This window comes from Apiospora marii, assembly GCF_038362585.1.
Source record: "Apiospora marii strain CBS 49790 chromosome Unknown utg000011l_segment0_segment0, whole genome shotgun sequence".
In the NCBI taxonomy this organism is placed as follows: Eukaryota; Fungi; Ascomycota; class Sordariomycetes; order Amphisphaeriales; family Apiosporaceae; genus Apiospora; species Apiospora marii.
The window spans coordinates 2549719-2575189 of record NW_027117382.1 but is presented as its reverse complement, the minus strand read 5'-3'; the positions used below and the strand labels follow the sequence as shown (position 1 = coordinate 2575189).

General features: G+C 53.9%; 9 protein-coding genes across 9 annotated transcripts; 3 read left to right on the top strand and 6 right to left on the bottom strand.

The window, feature by feature from the left end:
* Window positions 1–1253: 1253 nt before the first annotated feature.
* Window positions 1254–2308, top strand: PG985_013883 (uncharacterized protein; the record flags this gene model as incomplete). The annotated part of the gene is made up of 3 exons (XM_066833649.1): window positions 1254–1376; window positions 1506–1562; window positions 1616–2308. The coding sequence occupies 3 exons, from the start codon at window positions 1254–1256 to the stop codon at window positions 2306–2308; spliced, it is 873 nt and encodes a 290-aa protein (XP_066678389.1).
* A 406-nt stretch (window positions 2309–2714) lies between these two features.
* PG985_013882 (uncharacterized protein) lies at window positions 2715–4617 on the bottom strand (the record flags this gene model as incomplete). The annotated part of the gene is made up of 3 exons (XM_066833648.1): window positions 2715–3548; window positions 3620–4006; window positions 4090–4617. 3 exons carry the CDS (start codon window positions 4615–4617, stop codon window positions 2715–2717), a joined length of 1749 nt encoding a protein of 582 aa, XP_066678388.1.
* Window positions 4618–5272: 655 nt separating this feature from the next.
* PG985_013881 (uncharacterized protein) lies at window positions 5273–9671 on the bottom strand (the record flags this gene model as incomplete). The annotated part of the gene is made up of 3 exons (XM_066833647.1): window positions 5273–9204; window positions 9264–9437; window positions 9506–9671. The coding sequence occupies 3 exons, from the start codon at window positions 9669–9671 to the stop codon at window positions 5273–5275; spliced, it is 4272 nt and encodes a 1423-aa protein (XP_066678387.1).
* Window positions 9672–10962: 1291 nt separating this feature from the next.
* Window positions 10963–12481, bottom strand: PG985_013880 (uncharacterized protein; the record flags this gene model as incomplete). The annotated part of the gene is made up of 3 exons (XM_066833646.1): window positions 10963–11708; window positions 11776–12099; window positions 12409–12481. 3 exons carry the CDS (start codon window positions 12479–12481, stop codon window positions 10963–10965), a joined length of 1143 nt encoding a protein of 380 aa, XP_066678386.1.
* Window positions 12482–14496: 2015 nt separating this feature from the next.
* PG985_013879 (uncharacterized protein) lies at window positions 14497–16012 on the top strand (the record flags this gene model as incomplete). The annotated part of the gene is made up of 4 exons (XM_066833645.1): window positions 14497–14596; window positions 14672–15666; window positions 15726–15855; window positions 15966–16012. The coding sequence occupies 4 exons, from the start codon at window positions 14497–14499 to the stop codon at window positions 16010–16012; spliced, it is 1272 nt and encodes a 423-aa protein (XP_066678385.1).
* A 154-nt stretch (window positions 16013–16166) lies between these two features.
* On the bottom strand, window positions 16167–17489 carry PG985_013878 (uncharacterized protein; the record flags this gene model as incomplete). The annotated part of the gene is made up of 1 exon (XM_066833644.1): window positions 16167–17489. The coding sequence occupies one exon, from the start codon at window positions 17487–17489 to the stop codon at window positions 16167–16169; it is 1323 nt and encodes a 440-aa protein (XP_066678384.1).
* Window positions 17490–19261: 1772 nt separating this feature from the next.
* PG985_013877 (uncharacterized protein) lies at window positions 19262–19531 on the top strand (the record flags this gene model as incomplete). The annotated part of the gene is made up of 2 exons (XM_066833643.1): window positions 19262–19315; window positions 19364–19531. 2 exons carry the CDS (start codon window positions 19262–19264, stop codon window positions 19529–19531), a joined length of 222 nt encoding a protein of 73 aa, XP_066678383.1.
* Window positions 19532–20697: 1166 nt separating this feature from the next.
* On the bottom strand, window positions 20698–21275 carry PG985_013876 (uncharacterized protein; the record flags this gene model as incomplete). The annotated part of the gene is made up of 2 exons (XM_066833642.1): window positions 20698–20937; window positions 21027–21275. The coding sequence occupies 2 exons, from the start codon at window positions 21273–21275 to the stop codon at window positions 20698–20700; spliced, it is 489 nt and encodes a 162-aa protein (XP_066678382.1).
* A 1421-nt stretch (window positions 21276–22696) lies between these two features.
* Window positions 22697–25180, bottom strand: PG985_013875 (uncharacterized protein; the record flags this gene model as incomplete). The annotated part of the gene is made up of 9 exons (XM_066833641.1): window positions 22697–23561; window positions 23625–23755; window positions 23808–23840; window positions 23907–24124; window positions 24183–24335; window positions 24406–24581; window positions 24639–24738; window positions 24804–24993; window positions 25040–25180. 9 exons carry the CDS (start codon window positions 25178–25180, stop codon window positions 22697–22699), a joined length of 2007 nt encoding a protein of 668 aa, XP_066678381.1.
* Window positions 25181–25471: the final 291 nt, after the last annotated feature.

The window sequence follows — 25471 nt, the reverse complement described above, 5'->3', positions numbered from 1 at the left end:
CAGGGCGCTAACGAGCCACGCTAGAGTTACCACAACCAATGAGCGCTCTGCAACGCTCTTCAAAACTACGCTGCGCCACTCCGTATACTTGGATGGAGCTGGGCAACTGTGGACGTCCATTTGTATGTGTATAAGTGTGTTTCGATCGAATTGCAATTATAACCCAGCCGGACTGTAGAACAACATTCTCGATATTGTAGCTCTGCCCTCGTAGATTGTTGGGGAGCTCCGTAGGGCGTTGGCAGCTGCGTTAGGCCGATGACATCGTCTGTTTCTGCTTAGTCGTCATCCAATTCAGTGTAGATAGAACCTTAGGCTACGATAGGCTTTGAATGGAGTCCTTTGTGAGTCTTGATGCTTGTTCCCACGAAGTGAGCAGCAGAAACAACACAACCACCAACAAGATCGCCGACGACAACACCACCACCACCACCACCATCGCCACCATCACCATCACAATGTCCACCCAGTACGGGGGACCTGAGTTCTTTGGCCAAGTAAGTGGCTTATTTCATGATCCGTGTCCTCTCCTCCTTCCTCCTCGTCACTGGCTTCTTGCCTCTCTCTTTGGCCACCCCAGAACAGGCCGGCGAGGATGGTGATGGTGCATGTACTATTACAGGTTATCCTATGGGAAATAAACAGACAGATTTCTTATAGAAGAACTCTGATTTTCTTTCCAAGTTTCGAGGTTGTTTCACGCCCATCTTAGGCATTCTTACCTGCCCGGCACCGCTTCTTTTTCTATCTTCCCAATTTGAGGCCGAGAATCTTGTCTCCTCAGTAGCCCTGGGGGCATATGCTTTATTCATCTGGTAGCAAACAGGTGGCGTCTTCCAAGTGGCATTGATGCACTGTCTCGGTCCTGCTGGATCAGCCTTTGTCAGAAGGCATAGAAAAGGGGACTGCCTGTTCCTGGGGTTAACTCCATCACCACGGTATTGTCCATCGATGGTTGCCATGTGCCCAGAAAACGGTTCATATTCCTGATATTCCTGACTGCCAACTCTGCCATACAAGTCTGGTTGCTGGCGAGCTGGTTTCCGAATTCCATGATGAGATGAGATATCAGACCCCTTGTTACTAAGTACCTGCATACATACTTCATGCACCTGCATCATTAGTGGCCTGGCCTGACTAACACTCGGCGCTAATACTAGGCCCCCCACCCTCCCCCCACCGGGGTAGCTGCCACCACCAAGCGCATCTTCCGTAGCTTCGGCACCTTCACCATCAACCTCTTCAGCTGCATCATGCCCTCCCGCCGCGCCGCCCCGGCTTCGGCCGCCGCAGACCCAGAGAGAGGCGAGCTCAGCGAGCAGCTCAAGGACATCCTCGACAGCAAGTCTGGTATCGGCAACGGGGACGCTGTTCACGTGAGTATTCTGCTCTTTCTCCAATTCCACCAATCCACTTTGCGCCATTGGATGGTGCCGAACCCTCGCTTCAATCTTACCTATGGTGTATCATTCTTCTCTATACTAATATCTGTTTGTACTTGATAGCGCGCCTTTGCCAACCCAAAGGTCTGGGCCAAGCTCTCTGACGAGGCACGCGCCGAGGTCCTGCAGAAGTTCCCCGACAAGAAGGCCATTATCAACGAGGGCACCCCCAGGCCCGGCTGGACTTCGACTGCATCAAGGTCAACTCCGACCTGCGTGTCAACTGCCGTCAGTACGCGGAGGACCATCGTGCCGGACGCCATGAAACCGAGTGGCTGACTTCCTCCGAACACGCTCACGTCAACCGCGCCGATGGCCTCTACGACGATATGCGCGCCGACCATGCCCTCCAGCAGTTTGGAGTCCCAATGCCGGGCAGAGATAAGGGCAAGGAAAAGGCCAAAGCTGATGACAAGTCTTCCTCGTCCGAGGAGCAACATCAGCAACAGAATAGCGACCAGCAAGAGGTTTCCGCTCCCGAGATCGTCGTAGCCCAGCACGAAGGCAAAGATAACCAGAACCTCGCCGAGGAGCAGTCCAACTCTGAGCATGTGGAGGATAAGGTCGCCGTGCAGACGAAGGCAGCCGAGCAGGAAACTGCAGAGCAGCAGGGAGCACCCGCCGAGCAAGACCCCACCGTCCAGCAGGAAGCTGCAGCACAGGAAGACAGCGGCGCAGAGAAGGCTACAGTCGAATCTGAGCAGACCGCCGGCACAGCCCAGGCAGCCGACACCCAGAGTGAAAAGGGAAAGGACGCCGAGGATGTCACTCCAGAGGCCAGCCCCACGACTCGATCCGGCGTACTGAGACGCAGCAAGCGCCAGACCAGCCGCTCCAACCCGATCTCGCGTGCATCGTCTAGCTAGACACCCACTACCACAGCCACGCATCTCGTTTGCTTGATTTTACGGTTTTGATTTCTCTTGCGTTCAGGCTTTTCTCTCTCTGTGCACAATACGTGACACAGACTTTGAGAGATATGGCTACGGCGATACGACATGATGATGATGATACCCAAAACGGAAAAGGGATGGTTTCAGGAGAAATCTGAAAGGCGTTACAAGGATATTCGATTCGACATCTGCATATTGATGGCAGATTTTCATGGCACACATTGACGCGTGGGCGAATAAAGAGCATGGGCCATGGTTTGATAGAGGATTGGTTGATAAATGACAACCATGCCAATGAGGGTTATGATTCTGACCTAATTAGTTCAAGAGGAATTCAAAGCTTCTTTTAATTGCTGCAATATTGTCCTCTGTAAGTACCCTAACCAGTTGGCGACGTAGCCGCTGGGGTGATGTGGATAATGGACTTTTCTGCCGAGAACCACATCTTCATCGTGTTCCCTTGCAAGCTCGAGCATTTCCATCCATAGTTGTTGCTGTCGTGATAATGATGCCCCATCGCATCCTCGTAAAAGTCCTCATCGTCACCGCCGCCGCCACCACAACAATCGCGATGCCTGTGCGCGGAATTTGCCGGCTCCGGACCGCTATCCACCTGCATCATCGTGCGTCCCGTCACGAAGAGGTGCTCCGTCCCCGTGAATGATCGCGCAATGGTGAAGATGGAGGGGCCGCGCGCGGCGGCCGTCTCGGCGGCGGTGGGGGTGACGGGCGTCACGGGGCGGCAGCATATCCGCGCCGGCTCGAGGTACGTCCCGATGACGGGGTCGACGCCCAGCCGGCAGTTGCCCAGGGCCCGCCGGGACCCGTTGGCGTAGTCGAGCAGCACGGCGTGGCAGTGGCCGGATCCGGGGTCGCCGAGGACCTGCAGGCGTGTGACGTTGTCCAGCGGAGCCGAGAAGAACAGGGCTTGGCTGTCTGTCAAGATAGACCTGCTTTCAGGGGGTGGGAAGGGATCGGGTACGGCTGGACTGCTGTTTCCGTCGTTGTCGCGGCTGTTGTCGTCGTCGTTGCGTTCGGTATCGTTTTCTTGACCACGGACGCGTCGAGGGTATGCCCCGAAAAGGGTGGCTGGGCCGGCGCTGAGGGTGTTGTAGATGAGTAGTTCGGGGCTTGCCTGGCTGAGATTAACGTCTTCATAGTCCCCCGAGTAGTTGGGACCAAGCGCCACGTCTCCGGTGAGTTTCATGCGAAACTATAGGGCCATGTCAGTGAGAATCGGCTCTCTTCCTTTCTCTCTCCCCCGGTATTGGGGGCCAGCATTACCAAAAAGCAGGGCTTTTGCGTGCTCAGCTCGTGGTGGCTTCCATGCGTCATGCGCACGGCAATGGCCAGGATCTCTTCGCCCTTGGGTATAGGGAGATGCACCCAGGCCCTACGGTATGTCACGTGCGGCACGCCGTGGTGCTGCTGAGAGGTAGCTCTCCTCGCATATGGCGCCGCCCGGGTGTGGGCGAAGATCTCGTAGACCTTGTTGTGGTTAAAGTGGAAGGTGAGACCGGTGGCGCGGCGCAGATCGATGGCCCGGAACTGGGTGGCCTGGGGTATGACGGCCCCGGAGAACCGGCAGTCGGCCAGGGGAGGAGGGTCGGGCATGTCCCAGATATGGGATCCCCCAAAGCTGTCGGGCATTACGAGGCGCAGGATGCCATACTGTGTGTAGTGTTAGTCAAAACCTTGGCTCCTACACACGGAGGGGAATAAAGGGGGAAGGGGGATGATAGAGTCAGTTTAACCTTGTATTGCACCATAATATTCTCGAGTTGGTCGACCACGCCCTCGGTGAGGATAATAAATCTCGCATTCTCAGATACCCAACGTCGACAGGGAGGCATGCCCGACAGCCTCTCGATCTGCTTGACCCCGTGCCAATCGACGGTCAGACGTATGCTAGAAAGCCGTTCAGGTGGCGGCGACGGGAGCAGGGCCGGTCGTTCCCACCCCCGCGACCACGCCGACACGTCGCGGAGCGGAAGTGAGCCCGACCTTGTGGGCGCCGCCCCGAGTTTCCTAGCTAAGCTTACGATGGCGATGTAGCGCCAAAACGTCGCCAGCGAGGAATGCGTATAGACGATGCGGACGAGCTCCGACGGGAGCCGCTTGAAGCACGGGAAACCGTACTCCTCTGCCTTGGCGCAAACCAACTCCATGTCAAAGCCCGCATCGCGACCCAGACGGAGATCCGGAGCCCCCCGCCAAGGTCTTCGCGACACTACGGCGGCCCACAGCCGGTCGAGCGCATCTTCGGCCCGGCATTCCTTCATGAATAGGCCGAAGCAGTCAGTGTGGATGGCTACCCCCTCACTGGACTGCCTGCATCGCCAACAGTTAAAGCGCCAGCATAGGTGCTTGTTGCCATGGTGAAGGTCTTTCATGGAATGCTCCGGCCAAACTGCCCTGTCTAGGCAAATCACAGATCCGCTGTATATCACTGTAGAAACCCCCCAAATGTTAAAGCCTGAATCCACCTATGCAGGGGAACCGGGGCGCTCGAGAGCTGGGCCTTACAGGGTATGAAACCAGCACCAATGACCCGTGACAAGCCGCAAATTCCACAATGATATTGAAGGAAGATATGCTCGGGTTTCTCGCTGCCGTCCATGATAAGACTATGGAAGATTATAGGAGAACAGAATGGTTGATGCGAATAAGGCACGCACGCACAAGAGGGGAAGTTAAGACGATTGATGGCACAGCAAACAGCATTGGTTCGGGAGATGAAAACGCCGATGTTCCTGCAGAGCTACTGATGCGACAGGGAGACCAATCAACCCCTCGCTGTCAATTCGTGCTACATGATTATTGTATACTCCCATCCAAGTTTTATAGCGCCAACCAGCCATATAGCGCTCTCTAATCTATCTGCTTATAATACTCCCTTTACTCCCTTTGCTCACCCACAGATCATCATCTTCGTTATTAATCACGCACCCGCACCAGGCACTTGTGCCTCGAGTGCCACACTCTCCTTTCCTTGGCGCCGAGCAGCGCATCCATCATGGCATGCGTGTCGGATCTCTGCCTGCCTCCTCCTTCCGAGTTCTTGGCCTCTTTCTCGTTGACCCAGAGCCTGGTCTCCTCGACGCTCGCCATAAGCTCGAAGTCGCCGCGGCACAGCGCTGTGGCGCCAATGCAGACCTCGGTCGTGGCATGCGAGTCCAACAGCGGTAGCGTCTGCTGCAGCGTACCGTTCCATGCGAACTTGCGTGTGAAGTCGAGCGCAACGTTTAGGGGGCGGTGGGCGAGCGCTGGCATCAGGCGAAGGGTTGGGTATATCGGCTTCAATGTACGGTTGGTCAACCGAATCCGGATCCGGACGAAGTCGTCTACACTGATAAAACTCTCACAGGCCGCAAAGTCGATGTTTGCCGAGTCAGGTGATGAGGGTGACTCGGAGGGTATACGCTCGACAGCGATTTCTATGCCGACTTCATCGATCTTGACTGCTTCTATTTGACGTGGGGTCAGGCGCATGCCGCGGAGCTCAACAGTCCCGGCTCTTGGTGAACCAGACAGCGTCTTCCAGCTTGCTTTGAGGGAATCGATGACCTTTTCGCGGAACCAGAAAGCCTCGCGATTTGCACGCTCCGTCTCGGGTGTGATTTTACTCGTGCTCACGACGAACTGGCGCTGTCGCGAAGGGTTGATGGCAGGAATGAAGGCGTGAGGGTCCTCCAGATATACACGCGGTACTGGGAAGACCAGTCGGTTAGTGTTTCCGGGCAGTATGTGCTCCTCAATGGCGAAGCAATTGGCAGCTTCGAGGCGGATTTCCATATTGCTCGGCCAAGCGTTTCGTAAGTCCATCATGAGGAGACAGTACTTGTCTGAATCTATTGGGGTGTCTGTTTCCGTTTGCTGAACACCAATGTTCTTCCAAAGAGGCTGGGGTACGTCTCCCTGGATCGGCAGAATGTCTATCCTCGCGAGGTCGACACTGGCATTGACAGTCACCGCCAAGTCAAGGCAAACTTGACGCGTGTGGAACTGATCTTCGATCTTGTCCTGCGGCACACCAAGGTAGGCGTAGTCGATCTGGATCGTGCCACTAGTGAGGCCGGGCTTGCCTAGTATTTCGAACTCGAATGTTCTCGTCTCTCCGGGTGGGATGTACCTCTGCCCTTCGTCAACCTTTCTACGCCGCAATGCTTGTCTCTTAGCTAACACAAGCTCATATTCATAAAGCTCGGCAGGGGTAGCATCCCGATTAAGGATGGCCGTTTGCAATGGGCCTTGAGTTGAGTCCTGGAAGGAAAATAGGAGCAGATCCACCGGCGTCTCAAGTGATTGGTTTTGCAAGGTAATGGAGAATACCTGTCGTTCCCCTTCCAATATCATCACAGCAGACTGGGCTAGCGTGGTCGATTTGACCACGACCACCGGTTGTGCAGTAATGGCTGTCAAGCTCATGCTTGCCGGGGTTAAAGGAGGCCCAGGGCTAGGTAAATCCCTGTTGTTCTCGAGAGCAGTCACGCCAAAGCCCTTGACCTTGACTTGCGTGTCTGCGGCCCACGGCTGTGTAAAGATAGGGAACCTTCTCTCGCGGCAACCGCGAACACGCACGACAGCCCCTGTAACTTTGAAGTCGCCTGCTTTTCTCGGAGTTCCCGTAACCTTGAGAATCTGCGTTCGATACGGTCCGATGATGGTGCTTTCGGCAGTAGGCTCAAAAGCAGCCCCCTCTGTGTCGAGTTTGATGCTTTCGATGTCAAGATCCATCTCGTACGGGTTTTGTATTGTGACCCGGAACACAGCTGCTTCTCCAACCACAAGAGTCCGTTCCAGGAGCGATGTGTTTGGCGGTCGTAGGAAAGGATTATAGATGAACGGATTGACGTCTTGTGAAGTTAGCACAGTGTTCGCTCCCGGCAATACACTTTTGGCATGCGGCACGGGCGCCCGTGAAGGGTGCAAGGGGTCGAGCGTTACATCGCGTATTAGGAACTCGTCCCAGTACTCTGCAGAGAGATTTCCCAGACCCAGGCGTGTCGACAAAATCGACGTTTTTGTGATGTTTGTGGCCAGCCGGAGCTGCTCTTCTCGGGTGATGATTGGAGCTGCATCTTCCCGTCTCGGGCCCGGTGCAACACCACTCCCTGCAGTTCGTAGGAGATCACTAGAAAACCTTAGGACCCCATTGAAATCTGGGAGTGCCTCGGAGAAGTTGATGCAGGCCCGAAGTATGTTGAGCTTGACCATGGGCATTCCAAAATGTCTTGCCGCAGATTGATTTTGAATTCTGGAGATGACAGCGTCGTTGCTATCATCATTAGAGAGGCTACTAATGGGTTTGGGTGTGCACGCGCCATCGTAGCCTACCACGCCGTATGTTCTGCACAGCAGACCCAAGAACGAATCAACACCTTGTTCGATGTCTCCTTCGCCAAGCTCGAGAGCGCCAGAACCATTGCCTTGGCCATGAGCCGCATCCAGAGCTACCAAGCCTGCTGCTGGATGAATACCAACTTCAGCGGCGCCACGGGTGCGAGCTTCAATCAGGCCGCTAATCAAGACAGAAACGAGCTCTCTGACCACCATGGCTTTCTTTCTCTGAAAACCGAGTGTCCCGAGCACGGACGCTATACCACTCAATATGATAGCGCGATCGACCGTGGTCAACAGTTCTGCGAGAGATGAGGGGAACGCCTTGAAAAGAACATTCACAATGTAACTCCTCGACGGGTTGACCGAAAGCCTTGGCGAGGTGGTCAACGGCTTTGCAGGGAATTTGCCGGAGACTATCATCTCGAGAAAGACCTTGTCCACTTTGCCTTCGCAAATGTGTAGAGCCGTCATACAACTAGACAGCCTAATAACGGTTTCCGAAAGAGATACGAGAGGCAGCTGTTCGCCGGATACACGACAATAGAGCCCGATGATCTTCTCCAGCAAATCGGGCAGAGCTGTTTGAAGCTGCCGTAGCCAGGCTGGTTGATCCGGGATCACATTCTCAGGCTCCGCAAATTTGTTGGATGACTTGTCATTCGCAAGACATATCGTCGGCACCACAAACTCTATCCCAGCCCAGCCGAGAAGCAAGAGGCAAACCGTAATCAGCTCCAATCCTTTCCCGTGCCATATGTGATCATTAAGGGATTTGGCAACTGTGGTACCCTCGACCAGGTCTTTCAGAGCATCGGTCCAACGACCGGCTTGAAGATACATGGACCCTATCAGAATGGACACGCGCCCCTTCCCCTTGTTTCGCCACCTTTCATTGAGTCCGCCAGGCCCAAACCCTTGGACAGCCACCTTGTCCTGCCCCTTGGGGGACTTGACATCTTCGGGTGTACCCGGGCGCGAAGATGACTTGTGCTCTGGGCTTGCCGGGCCCTCCCCGTTCATATCATCAAAGGTCGTAGGGGGGTTGGAAAGACCGCTTCGTGATGGCGTCGTTGGGCGTCCAGTTGGCGTAGAGCTGTTAGACCCAAAGGGCAAGCCTTTGAAAACAGGCATCGACATGCGAGACTGGCTCTTATCAACAGCCCCGCTGGAAGAGGTCGATCTCGCCACTGTAGGTGCCGCAAATTGCGAATTTCGACGCGTCGCGGGGTTTGCTTCGTCCACGGTCCATGAGGATGCGTTCATCTGAGGCCGAGTTGAATGCCCAGGTGTGTCGATAACTGTCATTGCCTCGAACGATCTTGCCAGAGTTGTCATCTCCGCCACTAACAGTGATGAGATGTCACACATTATGGTCTTCATTGTTGTAGTTTTCGACTTCTCGACTGGGGGAACTGTCTTGACGCCTTCGGGTATAGGCACCTCGGCATCTTCTGGTGGCACGTAGTCGAATATAAGAACATGGTGTGATAGCGCCTTGCCATGCGCATCCCTCAAGTTTTCCAGCTCTTGATACAGGAATCGAATGTTTTGCTCTCTTGTCGTCGGGGCATGGCCGTTGACCGACTGTCTTTGCTCAGAGGCTCCTTCTCAAGCTCGGTACCGTCTGCTATGGCGATAATAACTAGCGGCTCTCGATACAGGTCGAAGGGGGATAGGGCGAGGTGGGAGGGCGGCGGTACCCAGGTCACGAGGTCGTAGAAGATAGCTCCGTCAGGGAAGGCCAGGGGCGAGAACTTGTCTATAGGTGAGAGAGTAGTCAGTACGCTGACCAGCTGGCATGGCTTTCAAAGAAACAGCGCAACTGACTTCGATTGGGCCGGCCATCGGCGCTGATATCGCGAAGGTGTACGACATGCTCCCGGCTGAGTCGCTGGACGAAAGTAGCGAATCGGTCTCGTTTGATCTGGCCGACGGGCAAAAGTAAAGCTCGCACCCGCGCTGGGGCGATAGGTACCAAAGAATCCAAGCTCATGGTGACATCGACGTTGGTTTGATTAGGCCCTCATGAAGCGACTGCATGCCTGGCACACGCGGACAACATAGCAAAGGGTGCAGGGGCGGTCAATTAGGAGCTGGCGAAACGAGGCCTGTTCGCGCGTCTAAGCTTGGTCGCAGTCGTTGCGCGATGCCCCAACCCTTTCGAGATTGGTTCAATTGCCGGGTGGTAGGCGCCCGGGGGTTCGTTCTTGTGGTGAAGGAAAGAGCAAAGTGACCGAACGACTTGAGCCGCTTGTGATCGAATACTTCCAGAGTACGTCAAGTAGGCAACCGGGGGTTGTTTGGCGAATAGGTGTTCTAAAGTTCGATGTCATGGATGGAGGGTCGAGCCTTCCGTTACTGACCCGCCTAGCCCGCCCCACTCAGCCCGCCGTTAAAGACAAGGTGGACTTGTTATATATCGAGCTACATTCTCCGTGATTTGTATTAATAGCAGCGAAGTCAGTGATGAAATCCAGTCTATCTGTATCATAGCACACAAATTCTACCTTCAATTAGTCATGGTTGATCGAGAAGAACAGGCACAGCGCTTCCACTTCACCAGCTCCCAAAGAACTGCCAATGCACACTCATTAGAGGCATACACAAGCGCCTGAGACAAGTCTAAGAGCAACTTCAACTTAGATGTAAACAACCTACACTATGGCGTAGCTGCCATCATTTCAATTTCTGGTTAATCTGAGCTTCCGTGTGCTGGACTGTCTGGCTCAGCATCTCCAGAACATGACTTTTTGAACATGTATGAGCTCGGGTCCTGAACCTCTATGTCAGCGAATGAGTATACTCCGTAGTAGCTGCCATACGGGTGGACCGCATGCCCCTTTATCATGCCAGGCAGCCAAAGCACACAGTCTTCCACCATGGGACAACCTTTTGGCTCATAGTCGCAGTGCTTCGCAAGTTCGATACCGTTACTACGTCTTCCTTTCATTGAAAGCTTGTTCGCTATCTCGGCAGCGATGTGAATGGCTGTGTTTTTCAAAACCCAGAACCACTCAAGACCGCCACTGCATACTAGATATCAAGAGATAGCTCATTACAGTAATCATACGGTCTTTCGGCCTGCTCATTCCTTGAGACGAAGCAGAATTTGGCTATATAATTGTAGAATCATAAGCAGAAGCCCGTAAGTCCATAACTAAGTCCAACTGGGTATATGCGCTGCATTGGCTTTTGCCTCTACGCCGCAAATTTGTCTTTTCGGTTTTGCGCTCCAGAACTCCGAATCCGTTCTACATGACAAGAAATTCCTCAAGACGGCAATATCATCCTGACAAACTTGGACCAGGTGCTTCGGAGGTTGCTATGCCCTTGCCCTTGCCCTCCCTTGCTTCGACTTTCAATTCACTGTCAAAGATATCCACCGACACACTGGCCTCCACAAAGTCCTCAAGCTCCTCGGTGACTGTCTTGAGTTTCTCTTTAACCGCCTCCGCTCCCTCAAAGCCGACAATGTGGCGTGCTGGGGGGTTTTCATGCCCGCCGATGGCAGTCAGTGCCACCACAGTTTCATTAACAAGGCGATCCACCGAGGAAGCCGACAGCTTTGGGTAGCGGTGGATGATTTCCGTGTCAGAAGGCTCCACCGCCGTCTCGGGATTCATGTTGAGAACGTTGCTTAGCATATCGCGGACGCTGGGGGCCGGGTTGATCTCGCTGTCGTAGTAGGGCAACTGGGGCGAGAAGGTGATCTTGTTGGTCAGGGACTGGATCTCCATGTGGGGCTGCACCACCGTGACCTTGATGTTGAAGGGCGCGATCTCGTACGCCAGCGAGTCGCAGAACCCCTCGAGCGCCCACGTCGCCGCCGTGTAGATGGGCATACCGGGCGTCCCGATGTGGCCGCCGATGCTCGTGAGGATCATGATGTGGCCCGTGTGCTGGGCGCGCAGCAGGGGCAGCGCCGCCTTGATGAAATTGACCTGCGAGAAGAAAACGGCCTCGAACTGATCACGCACCAGATTCTGCGTGACGGGCGAAGTTGAGAGTTCTTCGACAGTCCCAACAACAGCTAGAGTAACAGTAGAGGTGAGCAGATGGTACTCATGACGGACATGTACCTAGCGGTGATAGCATACCTTCAGAGGTACAGCACAACAGAATGTCAATGCGGCCGAAATGCTCTTTGGCTTCCGCGATGGCCGCGCCGCATTGGCCCATGATGCGACCATCGCAGCGAATGCTGCGGATGCGATCCTTCCAGCCCTCCCGGTCTTTGCGGTTGCTCTTGCACTCGTAAATCAATTCGCGAAACTCAGCACTCCGCTCGTCGTTCTCAATCTCATGAGGCGGCAGGCAGGCGACCACGTAGTCGCCATGGTTCAAGAGTTGCCGAATGAGCCTGATAGCGAGGGGCGTGAGCGAAGATGTGAGAAACCATGTCCGCGGCGAGTTGTGCGTGGCTGCAGATGCACTATGCATTAGTCGCGTGGAATCAGAAGTATTTGGAATGGAGATCCCATCAGGTCCCGAATTCGTCGTTGCTTTTTATCCCACTCTTCCGTTGGTTGCCTGTGTGTGATTTGTTCGCGCCCGGAGCCAATGCAGATCTTGCTCTTAGTGGCCGTTGACAGCTTTAATTCTCTCTAGGTTCCCTTCCAATCTGTCCGGGCATTGGTTTCCGTCTCTTCTCGTTTTCGCTGGTGGAAGAAAAGGATGCAGAAGACGAGAGTAGATGGGGCAATGCCTTTTAGGGAAAGGGAATGACGTACGGAAAGAAGCAGCTGCCGCCGGCGCGGAATGCACATGTCGAGCTGGGCCGGCCTCGTTCTTCCTCTCGGACATTTCCTGCTGCAATTGGCACGGCGTCGGCAGATCTTCTGCATACTAAGTCAGCACCACAACAACAACGACCAAAAAACACTGCCAGCACTCGTCTTAAGGGCGGCTATCTCGGTGGACAACAAGATGGCAACCACAGGACCGGAACAAAAAGCCTTGCGAAGACATCTAGAAATAACAAGTAAACCAAAGTCCTGGGTAAACAGGCTATTGAGAGGAACCGTAGATATATGAAGACCGGTAGGCTGGCAACCAAAGAAGGACAGGAAGCCGGAGGAGAAGTGGTCGGAGAGATTAACAATGAAACGAATAAGAATAGTATTATGATTATAGCAGCTTCGTGTTTGAAGCGGCCAGTCCAGTGCTACTCAGGCCATCCTTATTCGCTCTATGCACTTACTGTACCAGTTCGGGCCTTCCTGAGTAACCTCCATGTCGCAACGCCGTCTCTGTGCAAGTGCCTGGTAGAGTATCGTACTGGTACAAGTGCTGCCATCTCAGCCGGCAGTTGCTGAGTTGGGTAAGTTGTTCATCATAAACCCTCGACTACAACCCACCATTGGGCACACGCCAGCGAAATTCTAGAACAGAAGATGGCAAGGCCGTGAAACCGACTACGAGCGATCCTGTGGACCGGAAGAGAGCCGTGACCAAGAAACTTTGAGCGTGGCTCCCCTGCGAGAATCATGCACCAGGATCCAAGGATGTGACGAGTTCGGCGGCGGTGGACTTTGCATTGCTTCCTTCTGTTAGCCCTGGTTGATATATTCCCGAGGGATGGAACCTGGTTAGCCTGCTTCAGGCCCGGATCTTCATTAACCGCCGACTTTGACATCTGCGGTACAGGGTCTGTGGTGGAACGGCGGTGCAGGGTTGCGACAAGAGACCTACTCCTTCATATTGATGATATGCGTACATAGGCTGGAGGTAACTTGGTGCAGTGACAGGATCTGGGGGTGTCCGATAGATGCTACTAAACAACTCCGCCATTGCCCCGTCCACCTCCAGACTGTGCTGTTTATCTACCTACTCACATATTTGGCCCGATTAGAAACACGTGGGTTTCGAAGCCAAAAGGCAAGGACTAAGGCATGTTTCGAGGCCATAGAACAACCCCAAGGTCACACCTTCTGAATGCGAGCTGCATGCATTGCATAACAAGCACATGTAAAACTCGTTTGTGCTGCGCAATCGTCCTCGCTTAGCTCTATGTGGCAGGAGGCAGGAGGATATGTGTGCTCGTTCGAGGGGCGGAGGGCATTGAAACAAATATCAATCCCCCACGCTGTAACTCTGAGAGTGCATGTAACGAAGACCGGTGACAAATACCCGCTGCCGAAGCTATCTATGGCTGGGTCCGGGGAAGCTTGAGTGAAGCCAACGTCAATGTTGCAACATCAGGTACAGAGGTACAGCCTGTTTGCGGTAATGATCCGAAATCGGGGAGGGAAAGAGAGGGGCAATTCTTCGCTATGTTGCATCTTCTTCAGTGCGTGCCAGGCGTGCATCGCAAGGCTTAGGTACTGTGATGTTTCCCTGCAGTCGGGTCATATGTACTATGGCCGAAATGAAAAACCATGTGACAGAACATTGAATTCGATACAAAGAAGAAAACGAATTGCTTTTTGATATATTTCGCATGATGTTGTGCTATTGGTCCAAGGTGGCTTGGTTCTGAAGCAAGCCCGTCGAATGATACCATCAATTGATTAGCTCAAGCAAGCTCCATCTACGTCAAAAAAAGAGTCATCAAGAGCCAAGTGCAACGCAAAGGTACCTGGCAAAAAAAAGTTTAAGTCAAGACTGTTAAACCCAACCATCTTGTTTATCGCCAACGCTTAGCACCTCAGGTATAGAGCATCTAACCCTCTAAATATCATCTCGAACATCCATATTGTACTACTACCTATTTGCCTCGCCCCGCTTCCTGCAAGACAGTCTGACAGACAGCCAGCTTGACCTCCTAGCTTCGTTACTGATTGCAAATCCACCCAGCCCAAAACTCACCATACGACACTATGCCTTCAAGAAGTGATATCACTTACTTTGGCGCCGGCCCGGCCGCCCTGCCGACCGAGGTTCTCCAGACGGCTAGCCAAGCGTTGGTCGATTTCCAAGGTATACGCACAGCTCAAAGACCAGAATGGTCCCACCAACCGGTTTGAGATGCAATCCTTACTGACGCTCATCAAGGCACTGGCTTGGGCATCGCCGAGCATTCCCACCGATCTGCCATAGCCACCAAGATTCTCGAGGAGGCCAAAGCTGACCTAGCAAGCTACCTGGATGTCCCCGAGGATTATGAGATCCTCTTCATGCAGGCCGGTGGCACTGGCGAGTTCTCGGCCACCATCTACAACCTCGTCGGAGCATGGGTGACCCGGAAACAGCAAGAGGCCGAGAAGGCCGGAGCCGATGAGACCAAGGTCCAGGAGGAGCTCAAGAAGCAAGTGGACGAGCAGCTCAAGCTCGACTACGTTGTAACGGGTGGCTGGTCCCTGAAAGCCTACCAGGAAGCTTGTCGCCTGCTTGGTCCGGAGCATGTGAACCTCGTTGCGGACTCACGAACCATCAACGATGGGAAGTTTGGCAAGATCCCCGAGGAGAGCACGTGGAAACTGTCAAAAGACCCGGCCATGGTCTACTACTGCGACAACGAAACTGTTGACGGTGTCGAATTCCCCAAGTTTCCCGAGGCTCTTGCACCCAAGGCTGATGGTACCGGGCCCATCGTTGTGGCGGATATGTCATCCAATATCTTGTCAAGGAGGATCCCGATTAAGAACTTCTCTCTCATCTTCTTTGGTGCCCAGAAGAACCTCGGTTCGACTGGTATCACAGTCGTCATCGTCAAAAAGAACCTGCTGCCCCCAGTATGCCCTCAACCATCGCCCACTCTGCTGAGGAAGCTTGGTTTGCCCATTGGCCCCATCGTGCTCTCATACGAGATTATTGCGAAGAACAACAGCCTCTACAACACTCTGAGCATATTCGACGTGTACATTGCCGGTTTGGTACTCAAGAAGCTCTTGGCCGCGTTCCCGGACAAAGTAGACGGCCAGGAAGCCATTGCCAACAAGAAGGCAAAACTCATATACGAAGCTCTGGAAAGCCAACCCGAGGCCTTCCGCATCGTCCCTGCGCCAGCCAACCGATCCAGGATGAACATCTGCTTCCGTGTTATCAAGGCAAGTCTAACCTTTCTGGGCGATCGGTCGGGTCATTACAAGTCTAACCTGCGAAACAGGGAGGCGATATGGATGCAGCCGAGAAGGCATTCTTGGAAAAGGCAAAGCAGCAAGGCCTTGAAGGGCTTAAGGGCCATCGAAGTGTCGGAGGAATCCGTGCCAGCAACTACAATGCCATACCGCTTGAAGGTAAATTTCACTTCTTTCCTAAACTGTCACATACTTCCTCGGGTCTCCCCAGCAGTGAAGAGAATACATACATACTCATCTAACATGTATACTAATACGATTCTGTGTAGGTGCTGAGAAACTCGCAAAGTTTATCGGACAATTCGCCAAGGAGTAGAAATTTCAATTGATGTGGCGTGTATTGCCATGCAAAATTGGGAGGATTGGGAGAAAAAGGCGTCTGGGCTCTTCAACATCGTTTAGGGACAATTCCCTGAGTACCTGTAAAAAGGGCTTCATGCTTCAACAAGCTTAGGGTGACGGTTTTCCTACTAGTTATAAAATACACCGGCTACTCTTCTCCTCAGAGGTCCTAACGGTAAAGGGTAAATTGAGTGCAGTTTACTCTTGTCAAACAACAATGGGTATTTGGCCTTCAACTCCTCCGCCTCGTGCTGGCAGCCCTGTTCGGAATACACACGATAGAGAAGGTCCGCTATCGAGATGACGCGCGGGTTATCAGGCTCGAAAACCTTTGTAGTTTCGATATGGGCGAGCAGTTCAGTGCAGCACATCTTGCAACCTTCTTTCTGGCCCTCGAGGAAAAGGATGTATGCGTGCCCCCATTTGGCGTGGACCCAGTCGGGATGCTCTGGCGTGGTGATTTCAAGCAAATCGCGCGACATCTCCCCAGCCTCCCTGAGCCTGTCGCAGAGGATATACGAGCGACAGAGGTTGGACTTGGTTAGGATCATGCCCACGTGGCGGGACCCCAGCGTGCGGTCCACGACCGGCACGATCTCCTCCAGGACCGCGACGGCCTGCTCGGGCTGCTTGAGCTCGCAGTAGATCTTGGACAGGTCGTTGATGGACCAGAGGGTATAGGCGTGCTCTTCGCCGAGGATCCGCCGGCGCGCCGCGACGACTTCCAGAATCATGTTCTGGGCCTCAAAGAGCCGGTGCTTCTGCGCGCACAGGTTCATGCCCAGCTCGTTCTTGGCCATCAGCGTGTCCGGGTGGTCCGGGCCGAAGAAATGGAGGCGCCGGCGCAGGACGTGGCTCAGCAGTCGGTAGGATTCCTCGTGCCGCCCCGTGTGGAGATAGGTACGAGCCAGATTGAACATGGCGCTGAGTGTGATGGGGTCGTCTTGTCCGAGGAAGTGGCGCAGACGGTCCACCGCTCGTGAGCCTGCCATCTCGGACAATGGCCGCATGCCCGCGAGCCAGAGGGCGCGCGTCAGGTCGTCAAGGTTGATCAGGTAGTGCAAGTGGACGGGCATCCACGGCGGCCAACTCAGCCAATGTTTGATCGAGGGACGCGACCACCAGAGAGCCTGCCGTATCTGCGCATGCACCTCCAGACACAGGCGCATCTCGAAAAGGTTCCAGTGAGTAGTAGCCAGGGCACGCTGGGCAAAGATGGTGTCGGCATGGGCCGCGCCCAGACGAGACTTCCTATATGTGACAACTTTGAGCTGCAGAGCCCTGGCCCGTTTCCAGAACCCGTTCTCGGCGTAGATGAGGCCGAACTTCTCCATGTTGGAGGCCTGCTCGAGAGACACGGGCAGCTGGGTGTACGCGCTCTCCATGAACGAGAGGCACGCTTCGATATGGGGCAGCAGCTGGCGACGGAACGGGGCGCCCGATGTCTCCATGTCTACCGAGAAGGATGATGCGATGATGAAGCCCGCGCGATCAAGCCAGTGCCGCTGATCTTCACGACTCAGGCGATCTCTTGCCCACTGGTGTATTGCCGGATGCAACGAGAGGTATAAGACTGGTTTGTGCGTGCCGGGGTAGCTGATAGGACTGTCTTCGGTATTGGTAAAAGAAATGATAGAATGTTCGTAGAGGACTCTAGCTGCCTGCCTGACCCGGTCCTCGACCTCTTGAGCTGACACTGGCTCAGTCATCATAGGTAAGCTACTTGCTACTAGTTGCTTGGACATCATGGCATGATCTGCTGATCGTGAGAACAACACATGAGGGATCGAGGTAAAATGCATAAATGCAAATATACGGATCAAGTCAACGGCATCCAAATTTCGAGCTGTTCTTTGGCTTGTTATGTCAGCGAAAGGGAGCTCCCATGTAGCGATGATATTGGCCTCCGCCGCAGACGTTATTGTAGGACGGCTCAGTAAAGTTTTGCGGCACGTCAACAGAGATTGCAAGTACTTTTCAAGCGGCAGAAGATTCTGGCGAATAGTAGTGGCAGCTTGCTTCAGGGCGAGAGCAAGATATCCCAGCTCCAAAGCAATGGTCTGCGCCGGCTCACGGTACTTTGGGCTGGACAAATAGCCTTCCATTTCTGGGTATGCCAACCGGAGCAACAGATCAACGGCCTCTCCTGGGTCCATTCCTTTAAAGACAAGTGTTCCGACCGTGCTGTACATCTTAGTATCCGGATTTCGAGTAGTTATCAGGATATGGCCATTGCCTGAAGACGGAAGAAAAGATGACAAGTCCATCTCAGGGGCATTGGCATTGTCAAGTACCAAAAGCCATGGCTGCAACGTCTGAGAAAGCCACTGTACGCCAGCGGTAGGCTCACCACCTCTACCGGCATGGCGTGATACGTTTGCATAGCTGCTTTCCGCATTCGCCTCGCTCGAGCAATCAATCCAAAAGACACCCCAGTACCTGCTCACTGAGTTAGCCTGGTGGCACCCACTGCCACTGAATGGAATAAATACCTTGCACAGTTGTCTTCAATATATTTCAGACAGAACTGAGTCTTTCCAGACCCCGGGAGCCCATATATGACGAACACTTTTGGCTTCTTACATGGCTCGTCGTCAAATATCTTCCGCAAGCCCCGGCCAGCTTCCTTCCGACCAACAAAGAAATCAGACCGCCGGGGTACGAGGTAATGAGCGTTGATAGATGATGGCAATGGCTCGGTGGTGGCAACGCAGTCTGCTGAGTTTTTCTCGTTGCGGGCAGATTCACCGAACCCCACGGTGTTTATATGTTTTGTCGAGTCTTGCAGATCTGCCTGAAGATATGATATTTCCGATTTCATTTGTTGCAATTGCGTATCTGTTTCTTGCCGCCACCTTCGTGATATTGAGTCAGCTGCTACTGAGATGTAGCGATCGAGGGCCGCAAGGATCAGCCGGTACCCAGGGCTTTTTATACTAGTATACTTGACGATACTTGAATGCGTGCCGTAGATACCGCATTTCTCGGTATCGGCCCAACCAGGCGGTGCAGCCGAGTCCCTGTGGACGATAACAGCCTGGCCCTTGTCAAATCGGGAAGCTATCGTTTCCCAGAACGTCGAGGTCAGAAACTTGTTCACGTGCGGCGCGAACTGGTCGGTGATTTCTTGCAACATGTCAGAGCCTTCCAGCAAGCCCAGCATGAAGTGACTTGGGCCCGAATGCTTGGTCCTTGCCAGAACCAGCGATTCTTTCGTCACGCCATGGTGCGGCGTCGCCAAAAACAGCAGCGCCGTCGTGCAGAGAGCAACTGCTCGGTAATGGTCTGACCTGCTATAGCAATATGCCAACGCCCTTTTTACCAGAAGCCCTCCGAAGCCATGACAGACGAAGATGATCGGACGGCGGCCGACTTTGTTGATTGTCCTCTCGGCTGCAATCTGGGCTACGAGACCCACGGCTTCATCGTAAATGCTGGACGCAACCGATGCGCCAGGGACCGAGAAGATTTCGGCATCGTAGCTGTAAAGTAATATACGTGCGCGATAGTTCTGGTAGGGGAATATATCGCGAAGCCATAAGATGGAACTCTCTGTCCAAGTTTGTAGCCAACTCTCGTATAAGCCATGGACGGCAATGACGCTGGAGTAACACCCATTAGTCTCGGCTCCAGGTGAATTCCATCCACCATCTTCACAGGGGACAAACATACTCCACTGCGGGCGCTATGAGCTGCTCTGCGGGGCCGCTACTATGGCTTGTGAGATCGACCAACGACATCGAGGTATTTCGCGGTAATTGTTTCCTTGTTATTTGAAAAACATCTCGAGGAGGTAGGACAGCCAGGTGTCCGCAGAACGGGTTGAAAGTTTGCGATTTGTAGAGACGCGAGCTTCAGGACCGGATCTGATCGATCTCGAGAGCGAAGAATCAACCGCGTTGGTCTACATGTACCTAGCTGTCAGGTTACAGTGATGACCCGCTACGACCTGGGGATGCATGGGTTTCGGCGCCTACATGTACGTTGGTGATTTGAAGTTAACACTCACGTTGCATCTCGAGTGTCCCTACCAATCAACGAGTAGGTATATATTGCCGGCTCCTCTTATGGCAGGAGAAGCTGGCAGAAATGCCGCAGCCTGACCATGCTTGTCACTGTAGCAAGGAGAGTCCAAGATCATATATCTGCAGCGTTATACCTGTATTGTACCAACTTGAGATTGAAGCTTGGCATCCCACACCTACAGTTACCCAACCTACATATGAAGATGCAGGTGTCTATCCCAGCAACGACATGACCAGAGTCACTGAAGCATGTGGCTCTTCGGTGTCCCACATACTAAGCGCCCATCATGGACAGATTGCAAGGGAATCCAGACAACTTGGTAGCACTCTGCATCTTTCGATGGATACCCATCAACATCCAGAGTGCCGGACCGAAAACCGCCAGTCTCCACCTAGCGACAAACACCATGTCCCAGCAACTTGCCATCATCAGGACAGACACACCCGGTAGGATACAAAAATGTGGGTGTGAGCTTGTACACCGTCTGTGGGCGGTCACTAATGTTGTCTTCTCGGGCGCAAGGCGCCTGACTGAGCCAGCACCTTCAGTTAACAAATCTATGTTGGTTTCCTGCCCGAGGAGTTCAAGCAGATCAAAACGTCTTACGCATTAAATGCTCTCGTACCTATGTTCCTAGAGAATAAGATCATCCACCTCCCCCTTCCGCATAATCCTAATGGATTCTGCTGCCTCACTCCACCGTCGGGCGATGGCCTTCGGTGCGTCTTCCGAATATCTTATAAGCGTGGCTGCAACAAGTGGGTATCCAGGTGAGTGTCGCGAGGCGAATTTGCACATGTGTCGATGCTCGGCACGGATCCCTGCACGCTCTGTATCATCAAGAATGGGCGCCGCAGATGTTTCCGTCACGACCTAGTCGGTCAGCCACTTGCTCGCATATCTTCTCGCCTCGAAACGAAATAGAGGGGGGAGAGGAGAGGGAGGTCAAACGGCCCGCTTACATAGTCATACTTTGCTCCGAGGTCAGTCTTGACCTGCTCCCAGAAGAAGAATATGTTGAACCTCTTCATCTTGGGCTGGAAGTTGTCCGTGATCTCCTGGAGGATCTCCGACCCGTCTTTGAGCGCGTTGATGAGTCGAGAATCGGTATCGATGATCTTGGACGGCAGCAGCGAAGAGACCATCCGCTGGGCGTACGAGGCAAGGTTGGCCCGGCGGCTGCCATTGTGCGGCGTGCCGAAGAACAGCATGGCGTGTGTCGAGACAAAAAGAGCGTGGATGTGCTCCATCTTTTTCCCCTTCCTGCTTTCGGCATAAATGAGAGCCTATGACAAGAACGACCGACAGGTTAGACATCGCCTATCAGTGCAGTGGCAGTTTCCCGTACCCGTTTGGCAATTATTCCCCCTAGCTAGTGGCAAATGAAGATCAGTGGCCTGTGAGTTGCACCGTTAATCTATTGAGTTATCAGTATTTGTTATATAGTAATGGCGAGATCGTGAACGGACTGATCTATCAGCAGCCAATTCTTGTGCCAGGGTGGTCGCGTGCTGCAGAAACGTATCAGATGAAGTTCTGCCGAACACGGCAGCTACGCTGGCAGGGTAACTGAAGGTCATGATGCGACTGTTGCGGAGGTCTCGAGGGAGCATGTGGCTATCACCGAGCCAGAAGTTTTGGGTCTTCTCGGCAGTGAAAGACTTTATTGCGTGGCCATTGAGCCCGTGGATAGCCACAATACTATAGCGTACTGTTAGCATGCGAATGCACAAGACCTTAAGAAAAGGTAGACTTGCTCGACCGTGGGTTTCTCGCCGCAATAGACGGTTGTCAGTGCAGCTATGTCTTCCACATCCATATCAAGCCCGTCAGCCCATTTTGGCTCCTTGAAACAACATAGAGTCAAAATCTTCTTCAATGCCATGCTGATATGGTTGGCAAAAAGGGAGATAAAGAAGGAAAGAGAGGGTCCAGGTAGAGTTGTTGTTGTTGTCCTTCAGCTGATGTACTTATAGTTTTGGCAGGCGTGGCACACTGAGTTCGATGAAGCGAAGAACTAGTTGTGTGCAGTACTCGTAAGTCTCTACGTTGACTATATATAAGGGCGTTGTCGTTTATCAAGCTCTGAACGCGAGTTGGGGGTCACATGGTGACTTACATGCACGCACTCAAGCTCCACAGTAAGTCAATGAAACGGTGGTCGAAAGTGACCCGGCCGACATCTGTGATTGACGTCGACCAACCGGATGCCCTGAGCCCATCGTCTTCAGCGGCTGCGGATGCCAGGCTCAGCACGATCGAATCTCCATGAGGCGAGGCCAATCAACGTCAAAGGACATGTCCCGCTTACCGTTTCTATGTATGCCCACCCTCTTCTGTTCTGTCTTCTGCGCGAAATCATCGAGCCAAGTGCCTACCTGCATACGCGCTTTGCAGCTTGGCATAGACAACAACAGGCCGTGGACATTACGATACAGAACTCTCATGGTCTGTCCAAGAATCAGAGACAGAACAATATACTGGTCAATAGACATACTACAATATGAGAGCCAATCGTTTTGTATTGAGACTCCGGACCTAAAAGAAAAACAAACTGAATAGATAGCACAAATCACACTTTCTCGACCAAACGGTGCAATCTAAGCTACATGCCAAAAGAAAACCCGTGACCCTAGGCCTTCATCTCATCCTTGAGCCACTCAGGAATCTGCGGCACCTTCTCCCAGCCATCGAGGTAACTCTCCTTCGGGACGCCGTCGCCGGACGGCTTGGCATAGATAGCCGAGACGTACCAGGCGGTCTCCCCCTGCTTGATGGTGTGCTGCAGCGTGGGGATGACGGTGCGGCTCTCGAGGAGGTTGGAGTTGGGGTCGGCGTTGACGAGCATGGCGCTGCGCCCGACCCGCTTCTCGTCCTCGAGCGCCTTGATGCCCACCGCACCCGCCCTCAAAGACACGGCGAAGGCGCCCTTCTCGCCCGCGGCCCAGCCCTCGGGCGTGTTGAGATCGTAGTTGCCGATGATCTTGGGGAAGGTCCCCTCGCCGCCCTTTTTCTCGGCGTCGTACAGATCGAGGTAGCGCCCGTCCGGCTCCCGCTGGTTGCGGATGGCGAAGGACCCGTCCGCCGTCATGACCTCGCGGCCCGCCGCCTCGATGCGGTGCGCCCGCAGGTGCCAGTTGGGCGTCGCCTCGGCGGGCGGGACGAGCGTGGTGCGCACCGTGACGTCGCGGAACGGCTTCCAGACCGAGACCAGCACGGGCGTGATCTCGTTGTTGGCGCCGTCGTCGTCGTCGGTCCCGCGGGTCTCGAGCCCCGCGTACTCGGATGCCCGCCGCGTCTTCCAGTACTCGCCCCCGTCGTCCGACAGGCCCAGCTGCGACGCCAGGGCGTACTGCTCCAGCGTCAGGAGTCCCGGGGGCACCGAGTAGCCGTAGGCGCTGCTGTAGGCGAAGGAGCCGTACTTGGCGTGCGTGCCCTTCATCGGGTACCCGCAGGCCTGGCCCGACGAGAGGAGCATGTGATGTCCTCCGAGGGAACTGTGGTTGGCCGTAAACTCATGGTTAGAAAGGCTCTACGTTTGTTTCTAAAGCAGTACATACCTCACGATGTGCCCGGGATGTTTCAGCCCTTTTACCTTGGGAATGGCATCTCGAGGAAGCTCTTCCTCTGAAGTCCAAAACGGGTGCTCTGGTGGCACTGCTAAGCAGATGAACCCAAGGCATGCCCAGTACTATTATCTGTTAGCTGAGATCTCTCGTTTCTTTTGGTAAACTGGGCCTTACAGGGCTCCCGGGGCTGTTGTAGTTTTCGGCCATCTATGAAATTGTTAGCACTGGTTTTCAATACGAGGTTGCAATTCAGGGGGTGGCGATTTTACTTACATACATGTTCGGGTACGAATACCCAATCGTGAGAGTACCACTCGGACTCCAAATGTCTGGCTGCGTCTGCCACCACCTCAGGTGTCGAAGCACTAGCCCCTTTACCATTCCCCACGTTAAGGGGGCAGGCAGCTCGACTCCCGCGTAGGCCAACGCGCCCCAGAACGAGACCATGGCAAATCGGTAGCCAACACTCCGCCCGAAGGGGATTGCTCTCCCTGCCCAAAGTGTCAATGTCCGCCTAAGCAAGGATAAGTACACCGCGGTATGACATACCTTCGTCATCGAAGTAGTGAATCAAGTCCAGAGCTGCCATCTGCGCCCGCTTCTTGAACTCTTCCGCCCGTTCCGGCTCCTCGTCCCCGGCTAATTTGGCGTACAGTAGCTGCAAGAAGTGAATTGCGAAGCTGGATGAGTAGTAGTCCATCTCTAAGAGGATGTGAGCGTTCGTATATTCTACACCCATCTCCTTATATCTCTGCCCTAACGGACAACTCACGATGAATGCCTTCGGGACCATCATTCGACCACCCATCGCCTCGGTAGAACGTGTTGAGATGTTCAATATCGCTGTCCAACCTGTCCTGAGAGAACTTGCCGCCGTTCTTCTTCAGGCCAAGATTGGCGAAAACACGAAACCATAGCCAGTTGGTATTCGGCATGCTGTCACACGACCTTGCTTAGCAACAGCAACATGACAAGTCCAATTCACAAAAAGAGGGGGCATCTTACTTCTTCTCATTAATCGAGTTGCCCAACCATGCCTCCACGTTCCCCCGCTCCTTCTCATTCAATGACTGCCAGAACACGGGAGCGACAGCCAATGCGTATCCTGGTGGAGAGGTCAGACAGATACCACAATCATCCCGGACAGGCAGCCCCTTTTCCCACGCTTACCGAATGGGCACATTTCCACCATCCTCTGGTCATTGTCCCGTGGATAGCCCCAGAACTCGGGACTCTCGGGGTCTGTCCCGGCCTTGATACCCTGTACCCACCATTCGGTGCCGTGGTACTCGCCGCCGCCGGCCAGGAGACACGCCAAGCCCCAGAGGGGCCGGCAGATGCCTTCGATCTCGGACGCGGTCTGGTCGAACCGGACGGCGGTGGCCCCCGGACACCGCACGCGGGACTTCAGGGGGAGAAAAGAAGGGCTCGAGGGGGTCGAGGAGGGTCCTCAGCAGTTCCTGCACCGAGGCGCGGTCGGTGATGTTGACCTTGGCGAAGGGGTGCACTGCATCGTAACCGAGTACCAGGCCGGTTGTTGGCTCCATTGTCTCGACTTTTGGCTAGACACCTTTATTCATATAGCTGACAGTAAATAAAGGAACCGCAAAACAACCCAACATTTCTTGCCTGGGTAGGTGGTTGTTATACTTGGGACCTCGATGCCAAGCATCAGCCCACTTCCTCCAGGTGTGGATATTACCCCAAACTCCAATGGGGTATCTTTCCCCCCATGGCCCATAGTGCAGTTGCAGTGAGGGGGTGAAATGGAGATATCGCGTGGGGTTTGGGCGAAGTGGTGTTCGCGGCTAATGTCAGTTGCAGAATGCCAGGCTCCC